Consider the following 14,729-nt stretch of genomic DNA (forward strand, 5'->3'; position numbering starts at 1 on the left):
AAGCCAAAAGTGTAAATCAAGCCAACAATATCTGGCCAGCTTCCGAGTTCCATTTTTAAACTACTTTTTTAGATTAATTAAGTACATAATAAACAAATTTCTTTTCTTTTTCAGCCTAAAGTCGGACCGGCCCCCTTCGCAACTCGACCCATACGGCACCCGCGATGTGCTGGCGCGAGCGCTGGATGTCTGGGAACAAGCCTCCAGGCTCACCTTCAGGGAAGTCAACTCGGATGAGGCCGACATCGTTGTGTCCTTCGCGAAGTAAGTTCTCTTTTTCAAGCACCGTGTAGTCCAATTATGAAATTTCCCAAACAGTTATCCAGTTGGAAGAACAATTCTAGAATGGCGAAGCAATAGTATAAGACATCTGATGTTTACGATAAAGGAAAATAAGCCCGTTTCTAATTTTTTTGTTGATAATGAAATTACTATTAAATTTTCCAAATTGATATTTCAGCCGGGATATCATGTTGATGCATGATATCCCAGCCATAAACACTTATTCAAATTGAAAAGCCAGTTTTTCCTTCCGAAACCTATGTAAGTTAATTTAAATAGTAGGAACTTTAATATTAACTTACCTAAAAGTAACCTTATAAATCGATAGAATTCAATTCGAAATCGCAAATAAAAGCAAATCAAATAAACGTTAGATTACATCCGTAGTGAGACCGGAATTCGTCAGTTGATTTATTACGTTGATAATAAATAATAATCAAGTGAGGATTTAGAGAAACGTCCTATCCATTTTAAGGGGATTTGCGGGTTCGTGTGGAGGCTGCGAGCACCAGAATAAAAGGTCCGACACTGAAAAATCCGCAGCGAAATTCACACAAAAGTTATCAACTTTATTTACTTCCATGTATTTTATTTTGTACAACATAAATCAGAATGAAGTACACTTTTTAATTAAAATCTCCATACATTTTAAGCTAGATAACATTATGGATAGTCATCACTTCACACATATCAAAAGAAAATACCCCTATTTTCTGTGTCTGTATGTAAGCGCTGATCTCGGAAAGTTGGGGACGAATTTTGTTTGGTAGGTATGTTGGAGGGTATTTTGAGGAAGATTTATCTATAAACGCTACCCCTACCAAGACTAGGCAGGTAGCTAGAATTGTATAAAATGAAAGAGAAAATTGATTGACTGATATATCAATGTACAGCTGAAACCAGAGATTTGAAATACATGTTTGGTTTAGGGGTACATTATGAGAGGATTTCCCGAAACTCCTACAGGAACGGAAAGTAACGAAACTTGCTTGTGCGTGGGCGGAGCTACAGTTGTATTCTAAACAGATTTGAAAATGTTTTTTTTTTCAATAACAAGTTAAAACAGATTAAAGATACAATTATGCTAAAAATATTATACTAGGTAAATAGCAAAACGCTTCTTATAAGAGTTCAAAGAACATAAATAGTGTTGGCACGGGCAGCGTGGGCGTTTTCGTTCATGATTCACTTTCATTCTAAAGACGTGACCGGCTAAATCCACTATTCAATTTATCTTACACCAGACTCTACTACAATTCGACATTATTTCGTACAGGACAAGTCTAGGATCGTGCTGCATAATTGTACTGTTCCAGTTGATTTTAGGATTATCATCACTAAGTACTTATTATACTTAAGTGAATAAAGTTAAAATTAAATCAAGCGCCTCTCCGGTTACCGAAACTTAATCAGTCAAAAGCTCAAAATTATTCTGACATCATAAATTTGGGCTCTGTGGCGTACAAGTCTCTCTCAAACTTTCTCTGATAAATGTAGAACCTAATAGTGCTATACATCATAAGTACTCTTCCAGATACAACCTATATATCGTGGTGGTGCTTAAAATTGTTGGTGGACTCAGATTCGGAATGATAACTTAAGACAAAGTTTCCATTGTCGAAAAAAAACATAAACGTAGAAATCCTACAGTGGCATCTTAGACTAATATACGTAGTCCCCGGATACGAAATTACCTGGAATACTGTCTGCGAATATACAATCTTGTTGCGTAACAAGACATGTGTAATTCTGAGGCTTCTTGGATTCATGAACTTATATGAAGAGGGAAAGTAGAAAAGGATATTAGTTTGGCCGTTCTTAACTCCGGTAACAAAAACTTAGAAGAACTATATTTTGTCATGGGTTAGGCATTAGGGCATTCCCAAACAAATGGGCTAAAAAATATATACAAAATATTAACACTTAAAATGTTGCCAACTCATAATATTTGTAAAAAATGTGCAATGTTAATATAAGTAAATATAGGTGTCTCGCAAAGGATACCTACTTAAACTTTGTAATTTCTTTGATATCTCAAGCTATACTGAACACGTCCTTTAAATCTTATTTAAGGAAAATGATCTCGTTAACTTACTATGCCGTTGTTGCCGTATTCACTGCACGCGTAAGTCATTCGTTTCAGACAAATCCCTCTCTATACATTTTCATGTTTAAAATGTCAATTTTTAACTCGGTTACATGAGCTACACTTTAAGTTGTGTTTGTGTACAATTTGATACTATTGATGATACCTAATTAATTTTTTATAGGCTTTGATTTTGCAAAATATGTTGCCCTTTTGTTATTAAATAAAAAAAAAACATAAAATATTCTGCTGACCTCAAAAAGTGGATAAAGGAAACGAAGAATAACATATACTTAGGCACAGTTTGCAAGTTTAACTACTATATATGATTTGAAAAGTAAAATTTACAAGTCAGCAAACACGCAAAGATGAGAGAGATTATAAAAGAAAGAAAGAGAGAGATAAGCTAAAGTTTGTACGACAAACACCTAAAAATCTCTTCTCTTACGCTATCACGCAAAACTACTGTTAAGATTTGGATGATACTTTACAGTAGTTAATATGGTATATACTCAGTCATACGATTAAAATAGGCTACAATTTACACTCGAGCGAAGCCACGGGCTGGCATACATGTCATCAAACATCAAATCGTATCCACTGACTCTACGAAACAGAAGTTGACAAATGACGGAGTGTGGCCGACAAGCGCGGCATATCGAATGAGCGGAGGGCGAAGTTTGCCTTATTAGATCACCGTACACGATATGAGAAAAGGCAACAAAAACCTCCACTGTGGACATATTACGTCGCCATATTGCATAACTTGCACCAACAGCCGATCGCCATGCATTGACTTTTTACGGAGAAGAGAAAAACGCGTTAGCTGTACAGTATTAGACCGAGGAGTTTCTAAAGAAATGTGTTGGCTATTATTCTTTATATAAAATTAGTCAAGTTCAAGACTCAAAACAATTTGTTTGACAATAATCACATATGTCCTTAATTCCGTAATTTACAGTGTGGTTCCCGGCACGAATAGAAAAAAGAATAGGACCACTCTATCTCTTTCCCATGGATGTCGTAAAAGGCGACTAAGGGGTAGGCTTATAAACTTGGGATTCTTCTTTTAGGCGATGGGCTAGCAATCTGTCACTAATTGAATCTCAATTCCATCTTAAGTCAAATAGCTGAACGTGGCCTATTAGTCTTTACAAGACTGTTGGCTCTGTCTACCCCGCAAGGGATATAGACGTGATTATATGTATGTATGTATAAAATTAGTCACTTGGTTAACTTAGACCTTCCGAAGAAAACTTTCTTTTCATTTAGAACAAACCAGTTCCATATTACACGATTGAACTTCCGAGCTCATTCGTTCTCGAAAATCGTGCGTCAATTGTTTACATACACAGTATATAAAATGCTTAGTACATGCGTCGTTTGGGTTGTGTTTATTGATGTCGTAGAAATATCTGACATATAAACGAATCAAATCCTCAGATCCACCTGCCATGGCTTTTATGCGTGCCATTAACTTATATTGCACTCAATAAAAACTCCATTTCACACTACCTATACGTGTGTCTACCTAACTCATATTTATACCGTTTGTACTCATACCAATACAATGTTGCTACGTAGACTGAGAATATTTAAATAGACGAATCGTATTGATCGAAATTGAATCGTAGATACTTACATTTAAAAATATTTTGGGCCTATAGATTAACCAACGTTTATAATTTCCATCACGTTTGTTGCTTAAATATTGATTTATAGTCACGTATCCACGTTTTTATTGAAATCGCCCAAAAATTTTCTTAAATATTACCTATGTTGTAAGGGAGCCCTTTAATAATTACTTTATTGTTACTTAATTATTTATGCTGAAAATTAATATACAAGTTAATAATACCTAATTGGAGTAAAAAATACATGAAAATATTCTGTAAAAATTTTGAATCTACTTGTTGCCGTTGTTCATATTGTTTTCTTAGTTTATTGGGATCAACAAACAATTTTACAATAAAATAAATATACAATATAAAATGTAATAATAACTAAATGTAAAAACAACATCGTTAACCACATGTTCACACATGAATACACTGAGAGTAGGTACATTTTATACCTACATTGTGTTTTCTGTGTAAATTTAGCTTAAAAATGTTAGTGTTAGGTACTCGTTCTGAGTGCAATACATTTCGGGAATTTTGTTGCTAATCAACCTTTTGTAAGCATCAATTCGTGTTGCAAATATATTGTAGTAGTACAATATTATTAGTACGCAAACTATACTTATTTAACAGGTTATGATACGATAATATTCAGTAAAAACACGGTTTCAAGTACGGAACCCTGAAAAAGAAACACACAAATACATGATAATAGTCGTGCCTATTAAATTCGTTTAGTCAAATATCTCTTATATTAAGGTCAAGAAAAATCTGTGTTTATTATTGAAAAGGTTTCTGAAAAACCAGAAATTTTATCTGCAAACCCCGTCACAAGTAATGGAATGTTTCAGACTGCGGATGATTTATTGTGTTGCTCTTTGATAAGGTTTGCAGTATACGATCCGACATAAGATCCGTTTTTTTACAATGAAAAGTAAAATAACCTTTTATGTCCTGCTAATTATGTTCGCAAAAAATATGAAAGGAGTCTTTATAGAGTCCAACAATTTCAATGGTCAAGTCGGCTTTAACAAACTCTCCACTTTGCAACTTACATGTGACATGGGCACAGAAACCAAAATTGTTAAAATTTCACGATTCTCGATATCAATAAAAATGGTGACCGTAGAAAAAGGAACAGTCATGGCTAAACCGAGCTCGTATTCTTACAAAAGTTGTAACTTCTCGAATAAGCCGCTCAAAGTTATAAGTCTAGTTGATGGTTACTTAAATTATAAAATCTGTGTCAGATGAAACTGTTACCGATATATTACGACAGTAGAAACTGTATATAGCAACCATTGCACTTCGCGAGTTGCAGGAGGCAGTTAAGTTGTACGTACCCGAGTACTATCCTTTATTACTGGGTAATATAACAGTTTATGGGGTAATAAATCTCGTAGACGCGTACTATCGTTGCGTTTTGTGCATCACTTTGCGTTAGCGCGTAGCCTTACAGTACTTAGCCGTCCATGATATGAAAATACCGATAAGAAAACAAAACGCTTTATCAATAAAAGATGCCATTTCTTGGACTAATATGTTGGCCAGCATATTACATTAGATTATCAAATCATTTGTTATATGAACTCACTCATATCTCAATAACAAGTGCATTTACTACAGAAGGCAAAAATCATGCCAAACTTCCATTCAACAGACTGCTACAAAAAGACTAAAGGCCATTTCCATCATTGAATTTTCTGACACAATGATAAGTAGTAGCTGCTATTTTTCTATGTCACATTATCCTTGATATGTGTGTATCGGGTACCACACCTATCTGAACTAATGGAAGAAGTTTCGCATGGAAACTCAATAACGCAGCGGTCAGCTAATATTGCGTGAAATATGCATGGGCGAGGTCTTTCCCTTATTTTGTTGGCTTTCTGGGTGTGTCTACTCCGACCATAGGTAATCTATGGTCAACTGAATTTTATTATTGATGATAATTAGGTTATACATAGAGTTTTATGTGACCATGGTGGATTCAATGAATTAATCATCAGATTCTATAAAACCAAACAGTTCATTTATCAATCATAATATAACAGAATCAAAATCTTGAAGGTTATATATAAACGCAAGTCATAAGCGGTAATGTGATTAGTTTGGAACAAGGTAATTTTTATTCCGATGGGAGAGGAAACGCACATTGCAGTTATTAATACAGCCGCTATTAATTCATGATCCTAGATAATCACTACTTTGATCCAATTAGTATGAAACAGACAAGGGATTACATGATTTGAGTGGACACGCCCGGCCCGGTTGGCGCGAAAAATGATTAGGTGGGTAGTGGTCGAGCAAGGACCCGCGGGACACAAGTTTGATTGCTCTGCACACTCTCCGTCCACTCCATCAACTGTTGTTTGTTGCGGAATGAATATATTACTTACTTCAATTCGAATGTTTTCATCAACAGTAACAGTAAACCCTTGCCTATTTGATTTGATGTAATTATCTGTTTAATCGTAATTCATATCTTACTTCTATTTTTACCTGCTCTATCGGATCTCATTCTAATTATATGGTGAGAAGCGTATTGAATTGTACTAAGACTGTTAAAGTTTCAAGACCGAACTAAACCTTTCGGACTAATAATTACCTACCTATTTTGATTCAAAGCATTTTGAAGTACGAAACTATAACGAACTTTATTTTGATAACAGGCGATACCACGACGATGCGTATCCTTTCGACGGACGCGGGCTGATCCTTGCTCACGCCTTCTTTCCGGGTTCCGGACGCGGCGGTGACGCTCACTTCGACGACGATGAACTGTGGATGCTTAGCTCCAATGACGATGATGAAGGTAAGACTAACTGCAAGAAAATATACGCTTCCACAACAATGCGAATCCTTTCGACGGACAAGGCCCGAACTATGCCCACGCCTTCTAGGCAAATACTGGTGGTATATAAGCCGGTGGTCAGACTCCGACCGTAGAGAAAAAGTCTGCTGTGTAGAGAAACCTAATTTAGCGGTTTTTTTTTATTCTAATCTAGCCGCGACGGAAATATATATAATTCCTTTAATTAACGTATTTAAGAACATTATGTCATGAATATAAATAAATGCTGCCGTTCAAATTGAATCGCAAAGTAATTACAGATTTTCCGTGAAGAGTTCAGTGAGAGTAGCGTTCGGAAATGAGCATGTCGCGGTCACCACTGTTTTGACATGCAAATGGCAGGCGCAGTGTGCAGTGGACTTCAGCCCTCATTATATCTAGTTTTGAACGTGTATTTCATCGTTTTAGTAGGCAGTCGGTCATTAAATCTGTGGAAAATCAGTTTAGTTTAAGTATGTATTGCTTTTGGTGGTTTTGGTAAGTTATCGTGTACGGAATCTTTCAAAAAGACCGGCAATCATTTTTCTTTTTCGACAAAGAGAATTATTTTCTGTGGGAATAGGAAAATAATTCAATGATTTTTATACGGATGTTACAAAAATAATATTTAATTAGGAAGACTTCATGGACCAATCCAATGAGCAAATTACACGAACCCAATTTTGTACCGATAGATGAACACATTCTGTTAGGAACAGATTCTGGTAGGACTGCGTTAGTTCATTCACTGCAATTTCAAAGCTAGTACATCTATGTGACAGTAGCCGACAGGAGCTCTGCAAGCTAGGTTATGTAGTGTGTTAACATGTAGCATGTTTGAGCCTAGCCCGATAGCAGGCGCGACCGCAGCACACGGCCCGACGCGCCACGATTACCACGCTGCTGTTACAAAATGTCAAGAGTACAGAATCCATTCATAGTTCTATCGGCTTTAAGCGCCAGCTTCAATGTGAGGTAATAGGTTTAAGTATCTAGATGGTCACACAGACGTGCGGGCGCCCCTTAAGTAGCGAATTAGTTAAGTGACGAAACTGCAATGTCTGCACTTATCTGTACGGCAGATTGTTCTGGAGATACCATGGTACCCCCAACAAAATCCTGCAAATGTTGTAATCTTCCATAGAATCATTATTTTGTAAGGCTGCTGCGGACACGTGATAATTTACACGAACGGGCGCCTACAATGCTGTTATTGTATTCGGCAAGCCATATGTAAATATTCACCTTTATTTGACCCAACCCACACGTAAATATGAGATAACTAGCCGGAATTTGTACACGCAGCATTGGGGCGGGAAATATTTGAACATTTTTTGTTATTTTCTTGAATTGAAAACAAATTTCCCTTATAAACTACTTATTTGTAAAAGTTGAGGTAAATATTAATTTTCCTTGTCGACTTTGAAGATCATATGAATAGCATTTCTATAAGGTTAACACTATGGCAATATCTAAGATTAAGTACCTATTTATCTTATAAAATGAGATTTACGAGTATCACTTTTTCTTCTATTGTTGAAGGAACATCCCTGCTGGCTGTGGCAGCCCATGAATTCGGTCACTCCCTGGGCCTCAGTCATAGTTCAGTCAAGGGAGCTCTTATGTTTCCTTGGTATCAAGGCATCCAACCCAACTTTGAATTACCTGAAGACGATAGAAACGGCATCCAGCAGATGTATGGTAAGAAAAATATATCGATAGAAAATCTGCAATAATGCATGTTGTTGAAAAGTGTACCTTGTGATTAATCATAATTTTAATCATTACAGGGCCGAAAGTACGAAAGCCCTGGGCTAAGATACCATACTATCCAGTAGACTCACAACCACCCACAACCACAACTACAACCACTACGACTACGACCACTACCACCACCAGGAGACCTTACATTCACCACCATAACAGACACAACCGACCAGACCACACGCCCTTCGCGCCCCCGCGGCCTCCCAACAAATACCCTACTTATTACCCCAGACCTCGTCCACCGTACTACACCCCAGACCGTCGTCATTACAACACTACTGAAGAACATCCTAGACGTACGAACCACAATCACTACCCTCGGCCTACACCTCACGAAACTACCACTCACCCCACAACGTATCGGCCAGTAAGATATCCCACTGTCAATACCGATTACCCTTCATATCCGAGGCCAAACTATCCAACAGACCCCAGACATGACTATCCAAGAAAGCCGTATAATCATCCAAGGCCAACCACCACGACTAGACCTACTCCTCCGTCAGATAAACCTGATACATGCAACACCAGCTATGATGCTGTTGCGCTGATTCGAGGAGAACTCTTCATATTCAAAAATAGAGTAAGTCTTCTTTTATACATTGGCATCAATATTTTTCTGGTAGGTCAATGTAGTAAAGAGTGAATTTTTCCTTTTATAGTATCACTGGAGGATAGGCGCTCAGGGTCACTATCCCGGTTATCCCATGGACATATCGAGAATGTGGCCAGGTCTACCAAGGGACTTTACTCGCGTGGATGCAGTTTACGAGAGGCCAGACAGGAAAATTGCATTTTTCATTGGTAAGTTATGAATTCTTTATAAACGTAAATTAACTAATTTTAAGAGTTCATCTTATAATTTTTCCATATCCAACTTTTTGATATTGTGTTCAGCTGGCTCGCATCAAACTACCGTTATCTAGAAGACAGACTAAAAACTTTTTAAGAAAGCAATAATTAAAATTCCCATAAATTACACTGTAGGTACTTTAGAATTAAGAACAGATTAAGAAAACTATTGCAACTAGCTATTCATTTCTTGTTGCGTACTTGTTTTCAGGAAAGGAACTTTTCTTGTTCGACACTCAAAACTTGTTGCCGGGATATCCAAGAGCGATTTCCGAGCTGGGGCTCCCCAGCAGTTTGGAAAAGTTGGACGCAGCCATGGTTTGGGGGCATAACGGCAAAACTTACTTCTACAGCGGCTCTTTATATTGGAAGTAAGTGTTTCGAAATATGAATCCATTTTACGCCCGAATTATCTTATTTTTTAGTTTTTGTCATAATTACTATAAAGTTTTAATAGTACTTAATTATTTTCACTTGATTCTGTATCATGTTTTTGCGTATAGGTACAAAAATATCTTTAACTTCTGCGTCCGAATTCAAACTTGCAACAATAATAAAATTTTATTTCCTACAAATTACAAATAAATCATGAGTTATACAAAATATTCTTATTTAATGATTATTTTTTCCACAGATACGACGAAGAAGAAGGTCACGTTGAACTGGACTACCCGCGCGACATGTCCATGTGGAAAGGAGTGGGCTACAACATCGACAGCGTATTCCAATGGAAAGATGGTAGGTCCTTTGTCATAGGCATTGAATGTGGTTGTTATCTATTCATATCCTACCACCAAACATAATTTTAATAACCATCCGATTATATAAGCCGAATCATGGAATGGGTGACACATTTACTTATTCTAAGCCACATAAGTATTAAAGTGGATCATATATTTACAACGGTTGTAAATATATGATCCACTTTATTACCTACTTAAAACTAACTAAAAGTCGAATAAAAAATCTTCAACTAACATTATCAAATTTTACTGTTCACAGGCAAAACATACTTCTTCAAAGGTAGAGGATTTTGGAAGTTCAACGATCTCCAAATGAAGGTTGAGCACGAGAGGCAACTTCCGTCTGCCCCATTCTGGATGGGATGCCCCACCGAGCGTACCAGCCGTCGCTCGCCGTTCCGCGTGCCCCCCGCTCCTGGCTCCACCCTCCGATCACCGAGTGCCGCTTCCAAACCACACTTCAATACACATTTACCTGTATTATATTCTGTTATTCTTGTACTTGCAACCTTTAAGAAATTCTTTTGGTAGGCCAAGTACAACAAAGACTAGAATAGCAAAATTACCTGTCTACAGGGGCAACTACCAGCCTACTTAAAAGAGTATAAAATATGATACTAGTATGTTACCTACGCTTGCTAGATATCGTAATTTTAATCCCATATTTCCTATATTAATACATAAAGCATAAACAATGCATGCATAAGTAAAATCCTAAGTATACAATTTAATGAATGAATTGGTATGATAACATTGGAACACATTAGATTTATTTTTTTATTCCTACCTAATTAATGTGAAAATCCTCCTTATCAGTAAACTGTTGCCATATTCAATTATTTTGACTAGATCTTTCTTATTAGTAGACAAATTGCAAGCTTCTTAAAAAAACCCGTAGGTATGTGTCAGAGCATAATAAAATTTAGTTAAACACGTTACATATCGATATTAATGTCTGAATTTTAAGGTCTAGTTAAGATATATACCTACTTTATTGCGCAAAATGCACTGCCTGTTTTAGTATTAATCTATCCACTTTGTACTATTAATGTAAACCTATTAGGCTAATATAGTGATACGAGCGGCGCGTCCTATTATTTCTATCGGAATTGTTGTATGTACATTTTGATCTCAACATGATCGCGTGCTTGGTATGACATGTAAGGTATATAACACCATTTTTTAAGCTTCTGTACAGTTTGTAAAGTCGTCGGTGTCAGTATTTATCTTTAGCCGGTGGCATAGGAACATACGAAATCCCGTTTCAGGATCCTGGTTTGAAATAGTTTCGAATGAAGTAAATGAATAAAAAAGTTATATTATTTTCTTAATTTCGCGGTTTATGTAAAATAATAAAATTTTGCCATTTTATTATACTAAATAATCGAATAAGTATAAAATAATAGTATGTTACTATGTATCAACTCGTTATTCCTATGTAATCTGAATAAAAATATTTTTGTAAGAAATGCCTGTTATATCCACAAGAATGCCTTATAATAATTAGGTTTAAAATCCATCTTCTAATCTATTTATATGTAATTAAATAATAAAACTATATCATGCTGGTTAGAGGTACACAATACACTTATTATACACACATAATATATTATTATTGTAAAATATATATTTGTAATTGAAAGTCAATACTTAGATGTAAACGTATAAACTTACCTAATTATCTTTAATCAGAGCAATGGCAGTTCATATTTTACGTAAAATTTCAGTGCGTTTTATTTTTTTTGTAGACATAAACCATTGTTTTGTAAAGAGGCACACAAATCAATCAGAATACAATAGACAAAGTTTAATACTTTTGATTTAATAAAAAATCATATTGGTACTTTAATTATAGTTAGATTACTATAATAATCAAATGCTCAGGTTAACAATAATCATTGTTAAAATTATCTTTGTGTCATGTAAAAATATAATGAGGAGAGTAGTACAAAATATTTTAACTACTATACAAGGTTAACTACTATACTTATATAATACTATCATTGTATAGCCAAGGAATGGCCGAAAATTAATAACCCATCATTATTACCAGATCACTCCTCGTTTCTTATATGTATATATTCTAATTTTGTAGTCAAGAGATTATTGAATAAATCAAAATGGCCTTAATGTACTAAGAAATATACTGAGATTGCTTGAAGGCTATTTATTGGTCCTAAATTGTGTTGCCAACTGGGAATGGAAATATGAATGTGGTAAATGAATAATGGTGCTTATTATAGTTAGTTATTGTACAGAATAAATTATCTTTCAATATTTTTAATGTAAATTTCGTGTGTTGTCAACATTATTGTCTAAAAAACCATAAATTCTTGTACAATCAACAGTCAGCAAATGATAAGTAAATATTTTTTATTATAAAGTCAATATTAAATACTACTGATATCGAACACCTATTTCAACCATAAATTATACCTCTGAGAGTCGCTTATTGTATTAGAACATAGAAACATTTAGCTTTTTTACTGGTTCATCAATCACAAATAATTTAATAATAACTGTGATATTTACTTGTATAAATGCCATAAGTGATTGGCAATAAAAATATAAAGTTTTGTAATCATTTTAATAATAATTATCCAGTTTGTAGTTTTGAGTAATTAAGTAATATAATATTTTACCTTATGAAAGAATAAAATATAAAACTTTCTATATTTGGTTTTTAAATTTATACCTACTCTACTTCTCGTCATTTTTGTTGGTAGAAAAATAAATCTTTAATAGAATCATCTATTTTGTACACAAATCTAAAGTCAAAATCTGCTGAACTGAGCTGTCATATTACACGCATCATACTTTTACTTTTTTTGATAATCACATCCTGGGAAAAGCTTTCAAACTTGGGAATCATCTTTGTGTGAGTATTTCATTAACTTCTGAAACAATAGGCTTTCACAACTCACATTACTGGGTTAGGCTATCTGTCTGGTGACTTCAAAGATAACTGATGACATACCCATATAAACATACATTTACTCATATCCCTTGTGGGGTAGACAAACCCAACAGTCTTGAAAAGACGGGTGGCCACATTCAGCTGTTTCACTTAATGATAAACTGAAATTTAAAAAGCGACAGGTTGCTAGCCCATTGCCTTAAAAAAGAAACCCAAGTTTATATGCCTATCCCTTAGTCGCCTTTTACAACATCCATGGGATGGAGATGGAGTGTCCTATTCTTTTTGTATTTTGGCTAGGAACCACATGGCACATATATGTTGTTCTATTCAAGGGGAGGTGCCTAACAATATGTCAAAGTAAGTAGTTATTCCAGATGACATTTACGTCATCACATTACAAAAACATTAGCAACCTGGCTTGAAAATGCATCACAAACCAGGAAGCTAAAGAAAATTCTTTTTACACAAGTGACAAACGAACTATAAGTGATAACAAATAAAATAAAAAAAAATATGTGCTATGAGATAAAATACTTAATTGAAATACCATGCTGCCCACAACATCATCCTATGAAGGGCGCTCATAAGCATGCACAACCCCTTGGCTTAAGAGCCTCAAATCCTCTTATCTACCAGCAACCAGTGGAGAGGCTGGAGTGGCGGCGGATACCCGGGAAGGCTCTAAGACTAATAATTATCACATAAATAACATTGTCTCAGCACCTAGTAAGACTTCATACCCTTTGGTGTCAAGACTCTTGGTTCGCAGGGCAGGTGTGCACACATGGACTTTACAGGGCGCTCAGCAAACAGCTGAGAGGCAAAGGGTGACCTTCGCGCGGGCAGCTCTCTTGCGCATTGCTATTGCAATACAGTCCGGAAGTATTCCTGATGGAAATGGATATGGATGGATAATGGAAACCATACCAAAAAGGATCTTAAATTAAATTTTTTTTAGTTTGTAGTTCAGGAATATTACTTTTTTTTAACTAGGTGGATTTATTATTAATATAGTTTAGAAATTGTAATAGTCACATTTTGTCAACTTTATTCACCTTGTGTAGTAATATACAATACAGCACTTCATTGAAATACAAAAATGTATAAAATAGCTATTTATTGAGCAACATAACAAAATCTTACCATACTATAAAAATTATTTATCTTTTTTATTAAGTTCCAAGTCTTTAAACCCTAACTTTGACCAATCTTCTTTAGCCATCAAATTATGTTCCATTCTACAGGCCAAATATTCTTTTGCTTCATTCCGGCACATAGAATTGTCACTATCATTAGTAAATAAACATTTCATGTATTTAGTCATACTCTTCTTACACAGACCTTCGTGGTCCAAAGGAAAGCTTCCTTTATCCGGTGGTGTAGGAATGAACTGTTTCTGTCCAAATGTCATCGCTGTCGACATTTTAGATTTCCTTGAGCGTTTGTTTTCAAGAAATAGATGAGATTTTTGAAAAAAGTTACACTTATTTTGTTTGTACAACAATATGAATCAAAAAAATAAATAACAAGACCCAGCAAGACCAACAGCTGATTTTGCTCTAATTTTGATATGACAGCACAATATGACAGTATTTTTAGTTTGACATTTTTGACACCCCCAACAATG

At 35.3% G+C, this 14,729-nt stretch overlaps 2 protein-coding genes across 2 annotated transcripts in view; one reads left to right on the forward strand and one right to left on the reverse strand.

Moving 5' to 3' along the window:
* Positions 1-11,997, forward strand: part of LOC106140377 (matrix metalloproteinase-2) — a 160,571-nt gene extending 148,574 nt beyond the window's left edge. The window contains exons 5-12 of the mRNA XM_060947239.1: positions 115-264; positions 6,660-6,802; positions 8,363-8,521; positions 8,611-9,170; positions 9,250-9,391; positions 9,651-9,810; positions 10,074-10,177; positions 10,442-11,997. Coding sequence (XP_060803222.1) covers positions 115-264; positions 6,660-6,802; positions 8,363-8,521; positions 8,611-9,170; positions 9,250-9,391; positions 9,651-9,810; positions 10,074-10,177; positions 10,442-10,713 — 1,690 coding nt within the window. The 3' untranslated portion in view covers positions 10,714-11,997. The remainder of the gene's footprint in view (positions 1-114; positions 265-6,659; positions 6,803-8,362; positions 8,522-8,610; positions 9,171-9,249; positions 9,392-9,650; positions 9,811-10,073; positions 10,178-10,441) is intronic.
* LOC106140366 (cytochrome c oxidase assembly protein COX19) lies at positions 11,322-14,681 on the reverse strand. The gene is made up of 2 exons (XM_060947240.1): positions 14,246-14,681; positions 11,322-13,990 (listed from the first exon to the last, which is right to left on the reverse strand). Exon 1 carries the CDS (start codon positions 14,523-14,525, stop codon positions 14,259-14,261), a length of 267 nt encoding a protein of 88 aa, XP_060803223.1. The 5' UTR covers positions 14,526-14,681; the 3' UTR covers positions 11,322-13,990; positions 14,246-14,258.
* Between the last annotated feature and the right edge of the window lie 48 nt (positions 14,682-14,729).

Source organism: Amyelois transitella, chromosome 13 (assembly GCF_032362555.1).
Source record: "Amyelois transitella isolate CPQ chromosome 13, ilAmyTran1.1, whole genome shotgun sequence".
In the NCBI taxonomy this organism is placed as follows: domain Eukaryota; kingdom Metazoa; phylum Arthropoda; class Insecta; order Lepidoptera; family Pyralidae; genus Amyelois; species Amyelois transitella.

Coding starts and splice junctions, on each gene's coding strand:
- LOC106140366 (XM_060947240.1), bottom strand. CDS start 14,525: ATGTCGACAGCGATGACATTTGGACAGAAACAGTTCATTCCTACACCA.